The 24972-nt window shown below is 29.2% G+C and overlaps 2 protein-coding genes across 2 annotated transcripts; one reads left to right on the plus strand and one right to left on the minus strand.

Moving 5' to 3' along the window:
• The first annotated feature begins 7627 nt into the window (after positions 1-7627).
• On the plus strand, positions 7628-15957 carry LOC101504639 (transcription factor BIM1). Its single transcript, XM_004508588.3, has 12 exons — positions 7628-7768; positions 8034-8506; positions 8626-8709; positions 10699-11094; positions 11908-12013; positions 12101-12228; positions 12722-12830; positions 13371-13440; positions 13524-13619; positions 14040-14485; positions 15144-15279; positions 15409-15957. Exons 2-12 carry the CDS (start codon positions 8470-8472, stop codon positions 15511-15513), a joined length of 1713 nt encoding a protein of 570 aa, XP_004508645.1. The 5' UTR covers positions 7628-7768; positions 8034-8469; the 3' UTR covers positions 15514-15957.
• Positions 15958-18418: 2461 nt separating this feature from the next.
• On the minus strand, positions 18419-22382 carry LOC101504956 (rhamnogalacturonan I rhamnosyltransferase 1-like). The gene is made up of 8 exons (XM_004508590.4): positions 21568-22382; positions 21238-21305; positions 20701-20789; positions 20446-20611; positions 19992-20281; positions 19664-19868; positions 19413-19570; positions 18419-19079 (listed from the first exon to the last, which is right to left on the minus strand). The coding sequence occupies exons 1-8, from the start codon at positions 21884-21886 to the stop codon at positions 18833-18835; spliced, it is 1542 nt and encodes a 513-aa protein (XP_004508647.1). The 5' UTR covers positions 21887-22382; the 3' UTR covers positions 18419-18832.
• Positions 22383-24972: the final 2590 nt, after the last annotated feature.

Here is a 24972-nt window from a genome sequence, read left to right on the forward strand (position 1 = left end):
CCCATAAGAGATCCATTGCAAAAAAATAACATTCACATACAAAAAAATAACAATGTAAATGACTTTTCAACATTATAATATTAATACTCCGACAATTATACATTTACTTTATATTTAATTAAATAAAAAGTCCACATAATCTATTTCGATTTTAAATATATTTTTACAACATATAATACATAAGAAGAAGAAAAATTCAATTCAAATTTTCAATAAATTTCAATTCAATTATTTTAAAGATTTTAAACTGTTATTTGTTACAAATAAATTACAATTTATAAATACTTTTATTTTTTTCTTTCTAAACTTTATGTTTCATTACATTAATTTTCATATAAATGGGTTCAATTTTTTTTCTCTACAGGAAAATTTATTTATTTATGATATTTTTATTCATTCAACCTTTTTTAAATGTATTTGTATTTAAAAAAATATATTTTGTTTTTGAAAATTATATACTATACCTCTGCATTTATATTCTTACATTTACATTTTATGCAAATTATCTATTTTACTTTTAATTTTTTTTTTTTGCACATACGAAATTCAACTTAAGTTATGAAAAACTTAAAAAAAAGTCCAAAATAAAGATTTCTAAATATTGTGTACCATATATATTTTTTTAAATTTTTGTAAAAAAGTTTAGTCAAATTTTATGTAATATAAATATTTTTTAAATTTTCTCAAACACAAATGTGTATCCAACACTATAGTTGGCTTATACCAAAGATACTTCCAACATAATATATTGCAAATACATTATTATTCTATCAAATGAGGAACACTCAATTTATTTAATTAATTTTAATCAATATTTTATATTTTATAAATATATGATGTGAAATATTTTTAATACCACTTTATGTAAATCAATCACGTGCTGAACTTTTAATATGGATATGTCTATCAATCAATTTTTAAAAAGTTAACCACACTTTAAAGATCATTAATGACAATTTTAGAAGTATAAGTTAATCGTAACTTTTTTTTACGGATAAGATAATTATCTAATTAATGTCAGTTAGATAAATTGAATTTTGAGAAGCACATTTAGTTTTTTAGTTATTTTTATTGAAAAAACATCGATCATTTATTATCTAAATTTTAAAGATGATGAGAGTTGTTAATTTATATTTTTAAATATTATCGTCGATTGTCATTAAAATTTCAAACAACTATGAAACACAAATCTATGATAAATAAATATAGTCTAAATTAAGGACCCAAATTCCCTACAATCAACAACCTTTGATTGCAATCAACAATCTTTGACTGCAATGCCGTTAATATATCGTGGCCGTTCAACCAAAGTCGAACAATTCAAATTTATAATTTGAATTTTAAAAACAATTTATATTCAACCTTAAACTCTTTAAGCTATGAATCAATTTATCTCAATTAAACGATCGAGATGCATTTACTATTTTAACAAATTTAAATTCCTAAAGTAGTAGGCATCTTAAATATAATTGGTCGAAGCATTTGGACATGAAAGTTAAAAAGTGTGGTGTTCATAACTTTGATATTCTAATAGCATCTCCAACGGTAAACTAAATACATGAGTTTATTAAATATAGTCTGTGATACATCATATTAAAACAATTCATTCATTTTTTACTCCAACAGTGAACTCAACATGGATTTAATAAATAGGATCCATTGTTTAATGAACTCATGTTAAGTTCAATGTTGAAGTAAAAAATGAATGAATTGCTTCAAGATAATGTAACATAGTTATCCTACTTAATGAACTCATATTGAATTCACAGTTGGAGATACTTTAAGGTAAAATAGTTGATGTATATAAATACGATCTAGTGAAGGAATTCGCTTCTTTATATAATGAATGTTATTTTAATTAAAAAATTATGTCAAAATAAAAATTATTTATAATTTTTGATATAATTTAAGTTAATAATAATTTTTTTAGTTACTATATTTATTGATATGTGTAATAAATTTAAATCATATTTTAAACGGTGAGGACAGGTTACTAGTTACGTAATGTTGTTCGGTGATTATAATGTTTTTGTTATTACACACGTGAGTTGGGGTTCAACTCACGTGGCCCCATCCCTGTCCATTGCCCACAGTCATGAAACTGACGAAAGCGACTGCTGATCATTATTTCACAATACATTTTCGCTTTAAACTAAAATTTTTGTATCCAAAAAGACTAAATTAAATTTTATGTATTTGACCAACAGTTTCTACTGTTGTGGAATTGTGATTTGTTTTTTCGCAGAAGATTAGATGGTTATTATTATCTATTTATTTTTTTGGATTAATTATGAATATTGTTGAAGCTTATTTATAAATCAAGAAATTTGTTTTGAATTATGAATTTTCTACTTTTGTATGCTTCCTCTTATATTTTTGTATTCAATTTTAATTTTAAAAGCATGAGTATGTCTAATTAGATGTAGTGTCCAATTCTGTAATTGATTTGAAGTTAAAAACCATGATTTATTAATATGAAATATGCTGAATAGACAACAATCAGTAATCTTTGTTTATGAGAAAGTGTGTTCAAAATATTACTTTGAAATAGTTATTTTAGTTTTATTAGTTAAATCATATTTGAATTTGAATTAACAACAGAGGCGAATATAAAATATTATCATTTCGAACACAGAGAACAATTCTAGTAAATATCTTCGTGTTATTGGATTGATGTTTTAACTATATTTTTTGTGTATTAGTATTTGTTATTTAATTTAAATTGACTAAAAAAAACCCAAACCCCTATTTTCTATTTGTTATTAATCGACAAATGATTTTGATGCTAACACTTTGATTTATAAGTCATACTTGCTTTTGACCAATTGTGGATCAAAATTGATGTTGTTGTCGGGAACCTTTGATCTCTATTATATAAATAAGGAGTTTCTATGTTTTTAGATTCTAATTTTTGTAGTAAAGACCAAATTGTTGGTGGTCTTCATGAGGAATATTACTGACAATAAAATTCATATCCAAAAGATCAAAATAATTTCTTATAAGCTAAAATCTCATTTGAAAGATATTATCAAGTAACTGGCTGATAGTGATTTGAAATTTAAACAATGTGTCCAATCTTTTCTTCAAGTGACGCAAGCCCAAATTGCGCTAATAATATCCACCATTCCTAAATATCAGGCCAACAAGATGTTGTCACAAGTTCATCAAATGAGCAAAAACTAAGCAAGAAAAGTTCAAGTGAATGCATGAATTAAATTGTTCCACAAAAATCTTTTGGACTTTTATCCTGGTGAATTATATATCTATCGATCAAGATAAATCTCTTGAATTTCCTGTTAATATTTATTGTAAATGTGGTGTTTGTGATATTTATTTTGAGATCAATGGAACTCTTTTCAATGATGCCAATTTGATGTCACCAACAACACTTAGTGGTGCCAAAATTAAAGCAGAAATAATATATAGTTGCCGAATTTAAAATTGAAAAGGCGATTTTTAGCCAAGAATAAAAGAAATTGTTGATTGAGCTTCCCATTAAGCCACAAAATATGTAATTTTCTTCTAAATAAATCACATTAGTAAAAAAGTTTAACTCTAACCATATGGCCTACAAACTAATTACTAAATGTGAACTTTTTAATTGTTTTACTTTTTGTGTGTGTGCAGTTTTATCATATGTGAAAACATTTCTCGTAAACCTCCAAGAACAAACATAGAGATCACATGACACACTTAATTTTTACCTAGAAAGGTTTAATTCTGTACTTTAATATTTTATCGCTGTTGTAAAAACTAATTAAATTTGACTGAGACTAACTAAAATATTAACTAATAAATTAATCAAGTAACTAACTAAAACTAAGTCTAAACTAACTACGTATCTAATACTATCTAAAAATCAAAGAGAGTATAAGATCAATAAGAATGAATGTAAATAAACATTAAAATCAATCTCAATAAATACAATTGGGGTTAGTTTAGAGGTACAAAGAATTGCAACTTTAATAATTATCGAAAAAGAAAAAAAAGGAAAGATAAAGATATCGTCACTCCGAGCTGTCCCATTGTATCTTTGCATCACAATGTAAATGCTCGCCATGATTGCCGGATAACTAAAGAATCGTTTCATTAATCAATTGATCATATATTCGTTTGTTTATTTAATTCAAAGTGAAATAAAATTATTATAAACACTATTTAACAAAACAAAAGAAGGTAAGGGGAACCTACAGGCCGGCGGAAAAGAGTAAGACTAACACGTAGGTTTTAAATTCACATGCTCTATATAATTAATCACTATGTGACAAATTTATAAATTGATATTCAGATTATATTAAAAGACCCGTTTCTTTCAATTATAAATTCATGACAAATTAATCATACGGAGATTCAAATTCAAAGTAATTATACATGCGTGGATTATTATGAAGGGTGTCAAATAATTCTATAAACAGTAATAGAAATTATTTTTGAATACATTTAGTCTAGTCATCAAACTCTATATGAATATTCAATTTGTATTTTTATTGATATTTTCTCTTTTTTCGGTGATGAATGATGATGAGAAAAATACACTAATTTAATGTGTATTTGATTCGGTCTCCAAATAACATACTGCGTTACTCTAGTATACACTAATATGACTATAAAAAAAAAAATACACTGATAAATAACAAAAACCGTATAAAAAGAAGGGACACTAATATGAAATAATATATCATGTATGAAAAACTAATTAAAAAATTAGGAATACAATTATAATGGTTGGAAGCAATTAAGCATATGTCTCTATATAAAAACCGCAAATGGTGGTACATGCATTGTTGATGTATGTGGGTGGGTATGAGTGCAGGAGAATCTTGATTCTTGAGTACTGTGCACATGGAAGCATAGGGTAAAGTATGTAGAGAGGGTAAAGAACAAAAACAAAAGAGTATTATTATTTAATTTAAATGAAAGAAGAATCCCGCATTTGACGGCACAGCTAAAAAGATCAAGTTCCATGCTTAAGGATATTGAGAGGTGGTGAAGCACGTGACATTTCTTCCTGCACCACCAACACCCTACTGCTCTTCCTCTCTGGCTTCATTCTTTCAGTTTCTATCTCTTCTGAATAAAAAACAAAACAACAAAAATGTTTGAGATTAGCTTAAATTAAATGCAGTTTATGAGGATAATATTGCTTGGGATCTGTGCACCAATCATCATTTCCATATTTATCTCTCTTTTTTAATTTCATTATAAGGACGTCAACAGCGCACTGTTCCCATGTCAACGCTATGGTCACGCTTTCTTCCCACGTGACATATTCTTCTTGCACTTTTCTAGTACCAAAGTTATAGCCAATGTCTTATCCTCCTTTTATTTTTATTTGAAATTTTTCTTCAAATACAAATAAATATGCTAATTCGGAAAATAGATTTAAGATTTTGAATTTGCGAATTTAATCTATTAATGTGATATATATATATATATATTAATTTATGATTTATAATTAAAATTTAGTTGTTGATTTATATTTAATAATTTGTTATAAATTTAATTAATTAATTATTTTATTGTATTTGTGAATGTATTTTAAGTCTTGGATAATATGTTGTGATATAGTTTAATTATATTTGTGATGATCAAGTGTTTAAATTTAATTTTTTTTCCTTTGAATTTTTACGAATTCAATCCGTTTATATATAATTAAGTTGATTTGAGGTAAAAAATAAATAAAATGATGTGATAGTTATGCTGAGATGAATGAAGTAAAATAATTAAAAAAATATAGACTTAAATATAATTTTAGTTATTTATCTTTTATTTAATATTCATTTTAGTCATTTTTCATTTATTTATTTATTTTGGTCCTTATATTTTGTTTTAATTATTTATCTTTTATTTAATAAATATTTTAATAATTTATCTTTCACAAAATTATATAATTTTGATCCTATATTAAGGACTAAAATTTACATAAAAGATAAAAGACAAAAGACAAAAATGAACAAATAAGATATAAGAGACAAAAACAAATAAATAAAAGTTAAATAACAAAAAAATTATTAGTAAAATATAAAAGAATAAAATTATATTTTGGCAAAAAATATGTAGTAATAAAAAATAAGAGATGCCATAGAAAAACAACATTAATATTTTATTAATATTGTAAAATAATTTATAAACTTAAATAATTTATTTTTCCGCTAAATTGACATATATGTTATAGAGAAAGTAATAAACACCTGATTTTGTAGCTCAAGTACTAAATAGAAACTATGTAAAATCAAATTTAACCGAATTTATTTAGCGAGACCTATTTAAAAAATGAAAAAAGAATCATCTACAAAATATTCATCCAAATAAACACTACATTTTGGAATGACAAAATAAAAAGACAAGTAATTCGCTTGGTGTTTGTATAGGTGATGTTGGAAAAGTTGAATATTTATTTGACATTATTTTTAAAAGTTAAAAATTATACAATATATAAATTTAATTTATATATAATTAATTTTTATATTTTTATTTAATCATAATTATTAAATTATAAATATTATTTAATTTTTCCTATAATAATTTTAAAATCATTTATATAATTAGTTATGATGTGTTAATTATATTAAATTTTTTGAATTGACAATTCATGAAAATTAAATTCATAATTTATACACGTGAGATCTTTTAATCAACCAAATGAAGAAGTTCAATTGTGGATGTGCTAAGCAAATAACATTATTGTGGGTTATCTTAACTTTTTTACTGACACGACCCAATTAATTCCGTAACAGGGTATCACGGATTGCGTAAATGAAAATATAGGAGTACATCTGCTTCGGGATTGCCGAAGCATTAGAAAAATAATTCTCTTTTTGACTAGTGCATTATAAAAAAAAATCGTAAGACATCAATTTTTATTTTAATATATATATATATATATATTTGTTCAATTATATAGATAATTTTATAAATAATAATAGAAAAAAAAATTTCTTACTTATTTTATTAAAAGAGAGTGAAAATGTAGAAAGTTAATTATTATTAATAATTTAATTATTATAATTGAATATTTAATTTGTTTAATAATATATAATTAAATTAAAAGTTAAATGTTTTTGTGGATTCCGATTAAGGAAATTGTGTAAATAATCATGTTTATAGATAAATTGACTAACTTTAAATTAAGTGGAAATTTTAATATTATCCATCTATATATTACTTCTCTATAATAACAATTGTAAAGAGACGTCTCCCTCATTTTGTCTTATAATTTTCTATTTTATAATAACAAATAAAATAAAATTTTCAGTAATATTATTTCCCTATTTCTCAACTTACCTTGTGTTTAAAGAAACGGCGACGTTTGCTCAGAATAAACCGTTAGTTACTGAGTTAACGTCGTTACCCGCCGCAACGTCGTTTGTAAACGGAGTTTAAGACTTGACGGAGAAAAAACAAGAGAAAGCAGATAAAAATGGATGGCGAAAACACAGAACAAAGAGAAACTATATAAAAAACATATTTCTTCTCAATTATCAAACTCAACAGATACAACAGAAAGATAAGGGTCCAACCCGATACCTCATCTTTCGCCGCAGTGCTCGTTTTCAGAGTAACAAAGGAATCGTAGAGAAAGTGGTTAAAAGAAAAAGCGAAACACACACAGAACACAAAAGAAAAATATCAAGCGCTTATCTCTCGCAGTTCAATTTCACTGCGGACTCAACTTTCGCTACTGTTCCAAATCGTGCTCTGCTTCAAGTTACGCTTCTCACTATCCTCGTTCAAAACTTCAACTCCTCAGTTATCAATTATTATTACGGTAATTCACTAATTCCTACAATTACATGTTTCCCGGTGGAAATTCGCACGCACTTGTATCTACTTGTTTGGATCTTTCCTATTTTCATTTTTTTCGGTATTAACTTTGCTGAATTTTCTAGAATTTGGTAGTTTTCAAACTAAATTACTATTATATAACGATTTTTAATTAATTATCTTGTTTAGTCTAATCAGAATTCAAAACACAAAACATGTTAAATTTTGGAAGTTGAATTATGATTCTTCTGTGTAATGCCTGATTTCAGATTCAGTTCAATTCCTTGACCGTTGCTATGTGATTGATGATTTTGGAGGCAAATTGTTTTGTTCATTGATCTTCGTGGAAATCAATCACAAAAGCTTCCTGTGATATATATGTAGAAACGACAAATCGTAGATGATTAAATTCACATCAAACATTCGTAGATAAACTAAACGAATGCTTCTCCGATCTTCAACTTTTCGGAGACGGAGAGATTAAGAAACAAGAGAATTAGGTTTCTATTGAAATCGGATCTGAGAATTTTCTATCCGCAAGATACTGATCAAAGCTACAAGTTCTTTATCTCTGTTTTGGCTTCAGAATTCCACGATAATTCAGTCTTACAACGCGGTAACAGAATTGTGTTCTATAAGATTTGACTGAATTTAAAATTTCTGTTGAATTACGTTCCGAATAAGAAGAATTAGATTCAGGTTTCGATGGAGCTTTCTCCAGCGCGTCCCTGTGGAGCCGAAGGTAGTTAGTTTCGTGATCGTAATTGATTTAATTAATTTTTAAATGAAAAAATAATTAATAATTAATTTAATCTGAATTTGGTTAGATGAGATTTTCTGATATTTTTCCTTTCGGAACAGGAGCAGGAAGAAAACCGACGCATGATTTTCTATCACTCTACAGTAATTCAACTGCCGAACAAGATCCAAGGCCATCTGCTCAAGGTATTCTGTTTTTTAATTTTTGGCAATTATTAAGCAAAATGATTCGTTGTGTGAGATTTTTCTTTCCTCTGTTGTTTCTGTTTTTCTCTGACGTGGGATCATGGTGTAAATATCGTGTATAAATTCTACATCACGGTCAATTTTTCCCAAATAATTCAAGTGTGAAAGTAGTTATACATCATAGTTGCTCGTGCACGTGACCCGCTATTAAATCTCAGGATCTGGGCCATGAATCTTATTGACCGCGTATTGCTCCCTCCGTACTTTTTTATAAAAGCCTCTTTATTTTTTTAAACATTATAAATAATTTATTTTCTACTTCAAAAAACTAATTTAATGTTTCCATTTTACATTAGATAATTTAAAATACAATTTTTTTGTATATAATGTGTTCAACATTATTATTATTTTTTATATTTTAAATATACTAAAACTTTTTTATCTAAAGGATAATTATAATTAAAGATGGAATATTAAATTTAGTATATATATAAAGATTTTTTTACATTGTCCATAAATAATAACCAATCATTTAAATTATTTTGCTTTAATAATAAAAATATTTATCGTTAAGTTACATATCATGATCCGGATTCGAAAATTAATTTCATTTATTTAAAGAAAATTTTCAAATAGTGTCTTCCAAAGGATTTCATGTGAAATGGAAAAGTGTCAAATTATAATGTATTTAACACCATCTGTTAAAGGGTGGGGCATGAGGATGGTAGGGGTAGGGGGCCCAATTTGAAATTGGACTTGTTGATTTATGTTTCCCATTAGCCTCGATAAGGAAGGATTGGCATTCTCGTGTAGAGTTACTCTGATCTCAGCTCACAGGCGTCAATATCTTACTTCAGAGAATGAAAATGAAGTATGAAAGACATGCATTTTTGTTATATCTTTGGCCACTATTTTATTTATTTTACCATCTTTTTTCTCAAAGAGAAAGGTTTGGGGACATCGTGGTAGCTTGCTGTATCATTGACTCATTGCAGTCCTCTATTTCGATCTACACACAATTTAGGCACATTAAGAATAATACTTTTTAGCTCACAACGGGTAAAAGCTTCGTTACTGGACTTGCGTAACATGCACCTGTTTAACTCTTTTTGCAATATTTTTTAGGAGTTAAAACAATTTCCCTTACACTTCAAATCACCCAAAATTTTAGTAATAGAGAAGAAAGATCAATAAAGTGGAAAAACAAAAGTATACTTAATTAAATATTCTCTTAGCATTATTAATGAATTTTGATTAAAAATAAATAATTTGAAATATGAAAAGATGAGATGAAAGTATGAAGTTAGAATTGGTTGTGTTTTTCTTTTAAAAAAAACAATGGCTGCATTTTAAAATAACTTATTTTATAGAAATAAAAAAATTCTTCTCTACATCTTGGAAATTACATTCCTAAAATAAAAAATACATGAAAGTTGAATCAAACGAGTTTTAAGAGTACATTTTAATATCAAACTAACCTCTTTATTTTGACAATTGATAAATTTTAAATATATTGGCAAATCATAACACGGAATTGATATGTGCTTTTTAAAAGAGTTTAATTTATATATATTCTCATATATTTAACCATTTACATATATACATTTAACCATGTCTTATTATGTTGACATTTATGAAAATGTTTTAGAAATTATGAAGGAAAATATAATAAAGGGACATATTATGAAATGGATGCGTAAAAGTGATGCAATGATATTAATTACAAATAGTTTTGAAAAGTAGGGAAAAAATAATATTAGTTGCCATAATTTTTTGGCAAAAGTATTAGTTCCCATCTTAAATTCTTGTTGGGTGCACTTATTTGGTACTATGCCAGTCTTGTTTGTGTGTGTTTGTTTGTTTGTTTTTACGGGTTAGGTGTATTTTGCACTTTCTTAATTGTTTTTAAAATTATTTGGGATTGAATGAACGAAATCCGTTTACTTCCCTTAACTTGCATATCTTATTGCCTTCTTTATGTATGAACAGCAAGTTACCTCAAGACCCATGATTTCCTGCGACCACTAGAACAGTTTGAAACGAATTCCGGTGCCAAGGAAGAAGCCACAGATGAAATATCATCGGTGGTTCAGAAGCAACCGACATTACCAGCACCAGCTTCAGTTGAGCGCCTCTTACCTGGAGGAATTGGAACATACAGTATTAGCCACGTTTCCTACGCCAATAATAATAATAATCAAAGAGTTCCAAAGCCAGAAACATCACTTTTCACTGTGCATCAAGCAACTAGTACGGATAGAAACGACAACAACTCCAACTGTAGTTCACATACTTCAAGTGGTTTCACATTGTGGGAAGAGTCTGAGATAAAAAAGGGAAAGATAGGAAAGGAGAATAATGTTGGCGAGAAACCAATTATTGGAGGTAACCATGAAATGTCTTTTATTTTTATTTATCTTTCATATTTCATATAACGTGCATGGACATAAACCTAGATTATATTTTTACGTCAAAACAAGTTTCAACTTAATTACCGCTTTTCTTAACTTTTTCATTTCATATTCTTATGTAATCTGAAGTGGACGGTTAAAATACATGTCTTTAATGTTTCAACTTTTTTACTGAATTAATATAATAAATATTTAAAATACATGTTTTTAATGTCTCTACTTTTTTACTGATTATAATTTAAAAATTTCCAATTACGAACCATTTGAAAATTTGATTTTTAACTTGTTTGATTCACATAACCAATTCATGAAAATGATTGATTAAAAAGAGCATAATTGATTTTATTATTTATACTTGGCCCATTATTTTAGAAAATGATACGGTCGTATGAGTAATTGTATCATTGTATATTTGATTTTCTCAAAATAAATTTCTTATCAATTATAGTTGTTTTTTGTTTATAACAGGAAATTCTACCTTTTATCTACACTACAGATGAAAATCTTCTTAATTTCATAGTTATATTTATTGATATTGCAACTGTCAATTGTGATTGTTTGGCGGAGAAATTTTTTCGTCTTCGTGAAACAACTAGAATATATTGAAAGTATTAATCTAATTATTTAATCCCACATTCTTTATACACATGGATAATACAAGATAGTCCGTAGGAATAAGTTCATTGTTAATTCGTCAGTATTTAGAAACAAAATGTAGTACTAGTAATCAAATATCGATATCGTAGTATTTGTGATCGTAATAACATTTCGGACGCACTTTATTCAGTGGCAGAATCTGCTGCTAAGTTGGGACATTGGACATCGACTGAGCGAACTTCGCAATCGTTTTCTAATAATCGTCATGGCAGCTTCAACTCTCGCTCTTCATCTCTGTTAGTCATATTATCTCTCTACCCTCCCAGTTGCTTTTTAAGATATCTATATTTTAAGCTTAATATTTGGAATTGATGGTGGAACAGGACAACTGGACAGAAGAACCAGAGTTTTATGGAAATGATGAAATCTGCAAAGGATTGTGCCCAGGATGAAGAGCTAGAAAATGAAGGAACGTTTTTTCTTAAAAGAGAATCCTCGGATACTCAAAGAGGTAAGTTCTACTATCTCCTTATTGAGAAAGGCACAGGATAATGTGACATGCCTCTTTTATGTCAATATATCAGAATATTTTGAGCTCCCTCAATTAATCAATGATCATTAAACGTTAAATTTGCAAGCAAAATTTAGAAGAGTGGTAAAAATATGAAATTCATTGTTACTTTCGTCACGAAGTTGGTGATGAGAGAACCTGGAACAAATTCATTTTTTCCCCTTTAATTTTAGTCACTAATTATTTTTTAAATATTGAATTTCATGTTGAAGTTCCCCTTTTCACTAATATGATTACCTTAATGTTTTATGAGTGATTTTAATAGTTTGACTTGGTGCTTTAATTTAAGATAAAAAAATGCTGTAGCATGTTTACATGATTTAATATGAAGGAATAAGGATGAAATATCTGTCCCATAGTCAGTTATTTACCAAAGACATATGTTGTCATGTTTAGATTTTCTGACGAGGCTAACGTTAGTGATTATTTACAGGAGATCTGAGGGTGAGAGTGGATGCGAAGAGTACTGATCAAAAGCCAAACACACCGAGATCAAAACATTCTGCAACAGAGCAACGGAGAAGAAGCAAAATTAATGACAGGCAAGTCTTACCTAGTACCTACTATGCTGATAGAATTTGTTCTTGATATTACAAGAGACGCAAGCAAATTGCATGGAGGAGGCGTAAAAAGATCTTACCTTTTTTTTCTTCTTAATTATGAACTGCACGTATACATAGTTTAAGATAACAATTCCGTACTATTGAGAGCAGCGTAACTGGTAGTGGTAGGTCCTCTAATGGTTAACGACTTAACGTGGAAGTTGTAGTGATAGTTTCATCCTTTTTAGTCATAATTAAAAGTTGTACCCATAAAAAGGGATTTTAGGAAAAGTAACAACGAAACCAAAGTAGCTATAGTATTAGATTTATGGCTGATCTGTTTGCCTTGTCAGTCACCCTTTTACTGTGGTAGGGATAGTCTGACTTTGGTGAGTGCATAGTATAAGTAGTTACAGGGCATTGTATGCTTCTTCCATTATTGCCTGATTTTATTTGGGTAGGCCAAATAAAATAGATCATGCATCAGAGCTAGTATATTGCTCATAATCATCTGATAGAACCTATGAATCAATCATGTAGGTTTCAGATGCTACGAGAGCTTATTCCACACAGTGATCAAAAGAGGGACAAAGCGTCCTTTTTGTTAGAGGTAAATTCATACGGATGATGTAAATTTTGTTTTTTATATGTTTGTTTTATTGCTTATTATTGTTTAATATGAATTATTTGTAGGTCATTGAGTATATTCACTTTTTACAAGAGAAGGTGCACAAGTATGAAGGCTCATTCCAAGGCTGGAATAACGAGCCAGAAAAATTGATGCCATGGGTAAATATCATACATGCTTATCTTAAGTTGTGAAGGATTTAAAAGAAGAGAACATTAGTTTACTTGATGGATTTACTATTTTCTATACCTCCTGTCCATTTTTAATGAGAAATATCTGAGTTATATCTTTGTCCTAATTATAAAAAACAATATTCCTTTGTACCCAAAAAACAGCTATTCCTTAGTCTTGATGGTTTGGTCCTTAGTTTCTTATAAACATGATGAGAAGGAGTATCATTTAAATTCTTTTTCCTTGTTGGAGTCGGCTCGGCAAAGAAGATGGTCGTCTGTTGATTAAGGGGGTGTATTGATTAGTACCATATAGCCTATTGCAAAATGGATTTACATTTAGAATTAAAAACCATAATGATCTTAACCTCTTAACCCTTAAGCTGATGTATTTTTTTCAATACAAAACAGAGAAATAATGACAGGCCAGCAGAAAAATTTCAACCTCGTGGCGCAAATAGTGGGTCTAATCCATCTCCAACATTGCTGTTTGCTTCAAAGGTTGATGAGAAAAATATCACAATCCCCCCAACAATTCACGGGGGTATCCATAATGCAGAATCTGGCTTGAGCACAACAACTGCCTTCAAGACAATGGATCATCAGTCTGGAATACTGAACAAGGCTTTTCCAATTCCCATTACTTCCCAACCAAATTTCTTCACTTCGACCCAAACCTGTGGTTCAGGAGGAGTAGTGTCTCAGCTCAGACATAGATTAGCATCTGATGCAGAGAACACCATTTACCAACCTTCAGTAGAATCTCAGGCTATGACTTCTACCAGTGAAAAGCTGAAAGAGAAAGAGCTTAGCATTGAAGGAGGTGCCATTAGCATATCCAGTGTGTACTCACAAGGGTGAGAGTTTATCTTATACTCATTTAATTAGTCTATAATTAGAAGACATTTTATTTCCTTTAAAGTTTAAACTGTTTTGAATTTGTGTTAGACATAATATGGATTCATCCCCTAGTGACTCACGTTTATTAACCCTTGCTTGAAGGTTAAGAAATAATTTGCTGCAAAGTCATTGGATTCTGTTATGCAACTTTAACTTGGACTTAATTTGCTGCCTTTCTCTGATTAGATGTGCATTTCTGCAATTCATGTTCCTGTAACTGTATTACTAAGGAAGTCCATAATTCCAATTTTCATTTTAATAACTCTAATTCATTATTTCCTCTTTATGTTAGTTATTTAATTTATTTGTCTTCGGTTAAGATTGTTTGTAGTGCTGCCCTTTTCCATTCAAACAATTTATTATACAATATTTGATATAGTCTAAATATTTGCATAGAAAATGGATGGACCTAGCAAGTTGTTGGAAAACTTTTGAATTAACTAACATTCGAATTTTTTTCTCTGTAGTACTTTATCTTGATTTTAGAGAACTACCTAATTATCTTCTCTCCAAATGCTTTCAAATGATAAATGTTGTAATTAGGACGAAAAACATTGATTTCTAGTAGCGTTTTGATTTTTATATTATCGAATTTAATGTACTTAACTTGGGCAGGTTGTTGGATACACTTACACAAGCCTTGCAGAGTTCGGGAGTGGATTTGTCACAGGCTAACATTTCAGTGCAAATTGAACTTGGTAAGCAAGCTAACATCAGGCCAACTGTACCAATGTCAATGCGCGTTCCTAAGGTATATTTGCTCTAGTTGCCCTCTTGCAAGGTCTTTTTTATAAACATTTCTCGCATTACATTAAAGCTCCACATTTGTGGAACCATGTAGTATTTGTTATCTAATTATTTGTCAATCATTTTCCCCTAGGATGATGAGGATCCTTCTAAGAATCAAAGGAAGATGCGCTCTAGAGTCACTAGCTCTGACAAGTCTGATCAAGCATCAAAGAAGCTTAAGACGTGCAGAAGTTAATTCAAACGATATACTCATTCTTTCCTTATCATAATTTTTATCAATTATTTGGGGCAACTTTCTAAAATTAATTTTTGGAAGGGGGTATTTATGTCCTATGCTGAATCATTTTCCAGCGAGGATGAGATTGACTGTACAATGTACATGTAGTGTCTTAGTTTGTTGGGATCCTTAGGCTCCCCCCAACAAAATAATATGCATCATTTTAGTTCTAAATATATAATTATAGAGGCTTCCATATTAAATACAAGTTTTTGATTTATCAAGGCTTCCATTCCGTTGCTGTAAAGTTGGTAAACTCTTGGTTTTTAACTTGCTGCATATTTTTTAGCATTGATTTTGGTGGTCTTGTGTATTATGTTTGAGTTAACCTTCTCCATAGCTTACTTTTGATGGCCTCGTCTCCATTGTGATAACTAATAAAAATTGTACTTATTGATTTCATGATTTGCTTACTTAACCTTTTCTTGGGTCGGTTGTAATAAATTTTCATTTATTTTTATCTTAGTATATATTTTCTTATTTATAATGAATAATTTAGTTTTTGGAACTTCAAAAAAAGTTTTGTAATACCCATTATCTCAATATAAATCATAATTGTTTGAATAAATCATAACTAAGTTATTTTAAACGCATTCCTAATCCAAGAGGTAAAATGTCACGGAATCATCACTAGAAACAAAAGAATTTCACTTAGTTTCTACTTGAGTAATGTGAAATTTAAGGCAAGGTAAAAGCGAGGACTTGTTAAAATCAAAGATTGTGGCTTGCCATCCAATGCAGATTAGGATTTGTTTCTGTGAGTGATGATCAATCGCTTTAAGCTCAAGCATTTGACATATATAGCCACTCACTAAATGAAAAAGGACATTGTGGCCAATCCTGACATGACCGAAAGCAACATCCATTCCATTGTTTGATTTTGTTTATATAAACCACGTGTTTTCAAGGCGATTTAATATTTGCTTATTAATGGTTACATCAGTGACTAGCGACACAACTCGAAGTTTAGGTTGTAGTAGTATATACAAGTGGATACTTTCTCCCTGACGGGGTTTCTTGGATCACTCAAATTATAGAACAACTAGAAAAGTTCATGAGAATTTCCTGGGATGTAATTCACATTCAATTTCGCAATAATGATCTTTTTTATTTTCCATCTCGAGTGTTACTTTTGCAAGAACTAAGAAATTGCTCTCTGTCCTAACTGTGTTTGTTTTATGACGAAAAAGTTCTTCAAAGCACTCAAACTCCAAGAGGAGACTTCCGACAATTGTCATCTTCAACTTTGTTAATAACTATAAATAAATCACTATTATAGCATGACCCATGATTTACAAATATATGTTGTTTGTCGATAATTTCTGTCCGCCACACTTTTATATTGACAAATTAGGAATTGAAGATGGTGATCCACTACTTCTGCTTCATAAAAAAGGTGGATAGCAGTAGAATTGTTGCAACGCACTAATTTTCGGGAACGGAATCAGGAAATATTGTTAAGAGAGGAACTCAAATTTAACAAATGATAAGCATATAGGTAGATTGAGTGGAAACAAAAGTGACAAATATAATTAATACATTAAAGGGTGATACTCGGACAATTTTTTATTTGCATGCTAATTTTTTGGGTGCATTGGAAAAGAAGGAAAATGAGGAAACTTATTACTCCCGACAAAAACAGTCCTCAACGTTGCAAATAAAATTTGCTGGAGATTCGCTAAAAATAATACCATTGCATGCATGACATGTTGCATAATAATAATATGCTAATACTTGGTAACAAAATATAAACAAAAATATATCATAGAAAAATGGATATATTTTATCAAAGAAAAATACGTCGCATTTTTTTTAATCAATTTTTTACTTATAATCTGAGGACATAAAAACTGGACGGTAAACAAACATATTCCTCCAACAACCACATAACTCAAATAATTCATCATCAATGGAATAAACCAAAAATCATTTGCGGACCACTTTTGTCTGGTTGCTTTTTGTGTGTGTTTGTTACTACTAGCTGTCTCTATTGGGAACATAGGCCTCATACAATGGAAGCCTACTTTACCAACAACCTACATTAGTTTACAACCGCAACATTAACATTCGACACACTCGTGAAAATCAATCATGAACTCAATTATTCAATTACAAATTTCTAAATCAAAGAGAATGGTCATCCGCCTCTCTTATTTGCTCATCCCCCGATAGTTTATCGGAAGCTAGAATTTGACAGTATATTTTACATTATTAAAAACTAATATCTGCTAAAAATAAATAAACATGAGAGATTGGTTGAGGATCCACCGTCAACCTATTCATTTCCAAAGAATTGATTAGTTGAGTGGTTGGTGTAAAATGATTGAGAACCAATAAACTCAATATCAATTTTTTTATTTTTTATTTTATTTTAATAGACACAATATAATATAGTCATCTCATATTAATTCAAATTTGAACTATTTAAAGTTCTTATTCTTTAATTTATTATTACTTGATAACCATTGTTGAGCCAATAAATCATAAACTAACGCATTTTACCATTTTTAATATCTGATCTAAAATATTGGTCTTAAGGAGAAGAATTCCATTCTGATTGCTTTTTTCTGATTTTGAGGCACCATATGTGGTTCCCTGTGATGAACCAGATTTAACCGCTAGATAAATTGATAACAAAATCGAAAGTTGAAATAACTTGTAGAGTAGATTTGGTCAATTTGCGAAACAGTCCATGTTACTTAAGAAGTTATTTTGCTAAATCATCCCACCTATCATTCCCAGAAAAGTCCCTAAAACAATGAAATTAGGAGGCAACAATACATAAACAATCAATTTGTTTACTGTATGATCCGGATAATCACAATGATGGAAGTGTACTGAAAAAAAAATAGAGGCAAAAAAGGGAGGAAAAACATTATTATATATCTTAATGAAAAAAAAATACCAATGAATTAAACTTCCACAAACTTTGTTCCAGTAATCCAAATTTGTATATGAATTCCTCCGTGTACAATGCTGTTTAAACTGCACTCACCCTGCAATGTCAGGGTGGTTACTATACATGAATGTGATGAATTATTGCATATATATTATATATAAAATATAAAGTATCCCCTTGGCTGCTTTGCTTGACTAGAACTTCTCTGAAGGCTATCCAACCCCACCTTCTTCTCTTTATGTGTGCCTCTTTTTTTGATACAAAAAAGCTGTCGTGTTTACTAAACTGGATACAGAACTATCTCAATATCTGTGGTAGAAAACCAAGTGTACCAGGAGATGGCACGAGTAAATTTCATTATTTTTCCAAACACATTTGTTATGTACTACTCAACAGATCATTTGATGGTTCTAAACATTCCTCTGGGTTGGAATAGAAATAATCCTCTTCTTTGGGTTTGTCAAGGATTACCAACCTTTTACTAGAGCTACCCATGCGACGAGCATGAGCTTTCTTCACAGCTGAAGAAAATTGGTCCCAGTTCAGTACTCCATTGTTGTACTGATCTATCAAATCAACTAAGAGCTTTCGGTTCAATAAAATTGTCTTCTTGAACCCAAGATATCTGTACAAGCAATGGAGGGTATATAAGTCAAATCACTTGGCAAAGACCAACTGATAACAGCGGGATCTGAATGCAAAAACTGCAAGTTGGTCTCTCAGAAGATTGGAATACAAAAATAGTTTCATTAAGAATAATAAAGTATTTTAGATTTTCAACAAAACAGATATAATGGCAACACCGATACTCCCAAAAAAATATTATCAAAAAAACCAATTTGCTACGATATTAGTACTTTTGTAGAACTCAAATTTTAAATTTGTTTATCTGAAGAGGTTGTTTAATGGAAAAGTAGCTTAAGCAAACAAATCACATATTTTACTAGCTGAACTATACCTGCGATGTCCCTCGACTACTTTGGCCATATTTCCATCATACGTGGGAACAAAAATATCACTCTCTAATGAGACAAGATAATCCAATGCTGCCATCTGAGACGAATGATTTTGGAAGAAACGAAGGTCAGATGGCTCCAACAGTGTTTCTTTCCTGACCTGTACAAACAACAAAGTGGAAAGGCAGACAGTAAGGACATAAAACAATAACAATACAAAATTTACCATGCTGCCTTTAGCTATGAAGTTTACCAATTTTGGGTACTCCTTTGAAAGACTTGTCGTTCTCCTTTCTCCGCCATATATTTCCCCGGCTGCAATGTAGATTTGAATGTTTCGATCAATGTCAAGAGCCCTTAGTGTAAGGGCAGTCTCCTCAGGTGTGAGAGGACATAAACCGTCTCTTCTTTTCAAGTCAGAATTAATTATTTTCTCTTTCCACCAAGGATAGGCATATCTGCCAATGCACAGAAAATTGAAATTTGAGGGAGATATAATATATCAAGTCTGTTTTCAACATCCACAGTGACTGAAAAAATTGAACTTTTGGAACAGCTGAATAATGCAGGTTAATTATCACCTCATTCTTGTCAACTCTTCCACCTCATCACTGTTACAACCTTGAGTACAGCCAGAAAATGCTAACATGTCCATCTCATACCTCAGATGAAGGACCAGAAATGGACCATTTTTCCTTAGAAGGCTGATCACCTTTCTGCCCAACTCCTCTATCTGAGAAGTAAATCTCAGCGCACTAAAATTAACTCTGCAACGCAGCTTCTGAATCTCCGGCGGTAAACCGTTATTGGCCAGTCGAGCATCAGTTCTATTTAAATGGACAACTTTGTACTTTTGTAACAAGGGTAGAATCTACAAGAACAAATATGCCATTACTTACATTAGCGAAGGAGAGAATGACAACGACATAATCAAGATATATAGCGAAAGATACAATCACGCGCTAGCTGATTGTCTTGTCTTATAGGATGTTTAAACTCCTGAAATGATTGAGTCATGGATACTAATAAACGGACCTGGTTCTTATAGTAAGATACGTCAGACCAACTAATGGGTGGCATACTGTAAAGTAAACCATGTTCCACTTTCAGTTTGAGCCTAGGAGGCAATTCTTTCAATATCCGCACCTCATCTCTCAAGGACGTGATAAAATGATCTACATCAAATATATCTTGGAAGTCACTGCGACATCAAAATAATAAATAGACAATGAGACGAGATGAGTGGCAGAAAGCCATCAATTCAACCCAAACAACATTGAAAAGACTCACCTGGGATCAGCCCAAAAGGATGCTTTGTCGAGTTCAGGGACTATAAGCGTCACATTTAGATATCTAGCAATGGCGACCATGTCACATATCTACACAGTTAAATTGAATAATCAGAAAAGCAAATCGAAACAATACAGGATAACTTAATTGCATTATTACAGGAACAAGAACGAAAGCGCAAGATAAAAAGCAAATGAATCAGGTAATTAGTCCCTAAAATTGTAGTGCCATGCATTTTAGTATACCATTCAGTATCTCGAACTAACAAAATTCTAACACGATCACTGAATTGGAAAATGCTCGATAACATTAGCTACATTGAGACGATTCCAAGAAACTAAATTGACCGGCCTAAAAGCAGCACAAAGATCAACAAGGATTTTCAATTTCACGGTGAATCCGGAATGTGCGATCAAATTGTCTAATCCGTAAAATTTCGGAACTAAAATAATGATTGCTAAAAATCACAATTGTATGAACCAAATGTCAGGACTAAAATCATGATTGCTATAAAAACACATTGTACAAACAACTCACCGCTGCTCTCATTTGGTTGAGTCCTCCATTGCACGACACCATCAAGTATCCATTGTTTTTATAAACTCCTGATGAAAATGAGATTTTGAAAAACACAACAAATTAAACAAGGTAACAGCAAAAAAAAGAATTAATAAAAAAAAATGAATATCAGTAATTCGTTTAAGATAGCAATAAATATTAACAAGTGTGTGAAATAAGTAAACAATTAAACAAGTTGGCAACGAATTTATGACTTAATTTGGAAATTAAAAGCAACAAAAAAAAAAAAGAAGATAAAATAACACAAATAAAGAAAAAACAAAAAACAAAAACAAAAACAAAACTAACTCTTTGGAGGGAGAAGTGCTGAACGTGAAGAAGGGAACTCAATATCCATGGCCCTTGAAACAGAGTCATGTGTGAAACAAGAAGGCCAACCTTTAAGAACTCTAGGGCCCCACATATCACCTAAAGCCGTTAATTGAACGATGCAAGTCCACAATAACACCGATGTCGTTGCACGTATCATCCATATTTTCATTCTACACCTTCCCGAACCTATACCCGAACCTAAACCCGAACCCACTCTCTCCTTTTGTACTTTCAAACCCATCCAACCCAAATCTCGCCACTTGTTATTGTTGTTCTTACTCTCTGGTCTACACATCTTTAATTCTTACCACAATTTCTTCATACCAAACCATAAACCCTAATTTCAGATTCAATTCAAGAAATCCTTTTTCTCCAACGGAAAATTCCAAGATCCAAATTTCACCGAATCAAACCTAACACCTACTTACACACTATCCTCCACCAATGCAGACACAGAATACAGTATAAAATTGAGTTCAAGAAGCGTAAACGAAACCAACAATGAGGTATGTATATCTTCTTCCCTCTTCTTAACACGACGATTTTCTGAAGTGAAACCGCAACAAAAAAATAAAATGATAATGTTTTATTATTGAGGAGAAAAATGTATTAGAATTAGAGGGAAGAAAGGTGAAGTGTACGGGAGAATTGAAATTACTCCGGTGAGGAATGATGGGCGGAATGTGGTGGCCGGCGAGTAAAGGATGGAGGGGGAGGTGAATTATTATTATAGGGGGTGAGAAGAGAGAAGAGAGAAGAGAGAATAAAATGCGAACACAAAGAAAGACATTCGGAGTTGACACATGCTTCAACATCTACACCTACACTATGCTAACTCAACCAAACTTAACTCAACCTAACCATGGTTAACCATACATCGCCTTTGGATCGCTTCCCCTTAACTCGTCTGATAGTATATACACCAGCTGTATAGTACAAATAAATTAGATGTATTGTCAACAAAAAAGTGATATATTGGTAAAATTCAATTATTAAATAATATTGATATATTGAGTGTATATTCCAAATAGAAATTGCCTCCAAAATTAACGAATTAGAAAAGATTCCATTCATTCTTTTCGATTATTTTTATATTTATTTATTTATACCTACAGGACGTCGAGAGTTATTATATTATTCTTTTAACAAATAAAAAAATATTAAATTTACGATTTATAAAATTTCATTTTCATATTTAAATTTTTATATTGTCAATTACTTCAATTCAATGGTGTTATTGAACCGAAGAAGATGTAAATTTTTCTGTAAGTGGTTAATGTACTATAATATCTTTTTTATTTTTTAATAGGGTGTCATCATTTCACTCTAATCACGATTGTAACATTATAAATATTTCACATTTATTTTAACAACTTATAAAATAATATATATAATTTTTATTTTATTTTAAAAGAAATGATAAATTTTACTATAATTAATTCATACAACTGTGAGGTCATCGATTCGAATCCTGAACAAAACGTTTAACATAACACTATTGACATTATTCAGTTAGGATTTAAGGGCAATAACACAGATAAATAGTCGTCATAAAATTTTATATTTATATGTATATATAAGGTAAGTAATGATCCATTGACTTTAGGAGTAAGACTATGATGAATTAGTTTGTTTAATAACTCAATATAAATGATAAATTTCATTAATCTAACCGTTGATTGTTGACATAATATATTAATGGTCAAACACGTAAAATTTTATATGAATCTAAATTTCGTAGTTATATAATCTAGTCATCGAAATTTAATTATATTTTAAAAAAACTCATTATACGTTCATCTAAAATTATTTAATGAAGTATCAAATAATTTTTAAATTTTATAAAAATTCATAGAGTTTATTCATTCCATAAAAACTTTTGATTTAATGATTAGATTGTTGAAATTTATAGTTTATATTGAGTTATTGAGTAAGATAATTTATTAATTACTTACTCTTTAAATCAACGGATATTTGTCCATATATATACTATATAATATAAAGTAAATAGATTTATCTCACATTTAGTTTTATACTTAGGCACTTTGGGATATGATAATTGGTGGATAAAATACTTAAAACTATTTTCTTTATGTTTGGATAAATTTTAAAAAAAGAGTGACTTATGTAAAAACAAAAGAGCGGTGAATTTAAAAATTTATTCAAAAATTTTAAAATTGTATATATTTTTTAATTTTATAAGAGACGAAAAATTTTACAATAATTAATTCATATAACAGTGAATTTTTGGATTTAAATATAAAAAAAAGACATCTAATCTAATAATATTGATATTTATTAATTAAATTATATAAGATATAACTAATTATCGTACATTCTTTTAGTTTTTCATATTGACATATTGGAGAAAATATCTAAAGAATAAAAATAAACTCTCATGTAAAGAACTACTCTCTTCTCATTTTCTTTACTCTTCTTTTATTTTCAAAAATCTCTCATTGGTTTCTACATAAACTTTCAAACATAATTTTAGAAAAGAGATAAGTAATAACGAGAGGTAAAAAATACTACATTTAACTGTCACTCTTTTTATTAAGGTATAATTTGGGTGTAATTATGAGTTAGGGTCCTCTCTATTTTTTTTATTTAATTTCACTATTTATAAAAATGTATGTTTTTATTTTATTTGTATATCCAAAAACTATAGTAATTGATATTTCCATTTTTTTTTTAAGAATTGGAGAGAATCTTAACTCTATAATTGTTAAGTAAAAGCATCTATTTTCATACTTATTAAAAATGACAGAAAAAATGTATTTAATTTTTATAATTTAATATATGAAAAATATAAAAATAAATATAATTACTAAATGTTCCCTATTTATTATGGATATTCCACACAGCATTAAGATATTAATGTTATAATATTTATGAAACAATATTAATAAAGTTATGGTTGATAAAATTAACTTATAGTTGTTAAGTTAATTGAGTGGTCGATAAAATTAACAGTTTAACTATCTTAAAAATATAAAATGACATAAAAGGATACTTTTAATTAAAAATAAACTTTATTAATTAATACTTAAAATATTTTAAAAGTAGTATTTTAATATTTATCAATTTAATATATTATTTATTGATTGATTTATTTTAAATTAAATTAAATATTAATTTGATATATATATTTTATTTTAAACAATAAATTATAAGTTTGTTTTAAACAAAACCTAAATATAAATAGTTTAATTGTCATGTATGTAAAAAAAATTTACATTATCAATAAATTATAATTATTTATGAGTATGACTTTTTAAATAATTATAATAAAAGTCAAATATTTTTATATATCTAACGATTGTGATTGATCGACAGTAAAAAAAAAACTCTTTATATTAACTGTATATATAAATTAAATTT

Source organism: Cicer arietinum, chromosome 7 (assembly GCF_000331145.2).
Source record: "Cicer arietinum cultivar CDC Frontier isolate Library 1 chromosome 7, Cicar.CDCFrontier_v2.0, whole genome shotgun sequence".
NCBI classification, from domain to species: Eukaryota; Viridiplantae; Streptophyta; class Magnoliopsida; order Fabales; family Fabaceae; genus Cicer; species Cicer arietinum.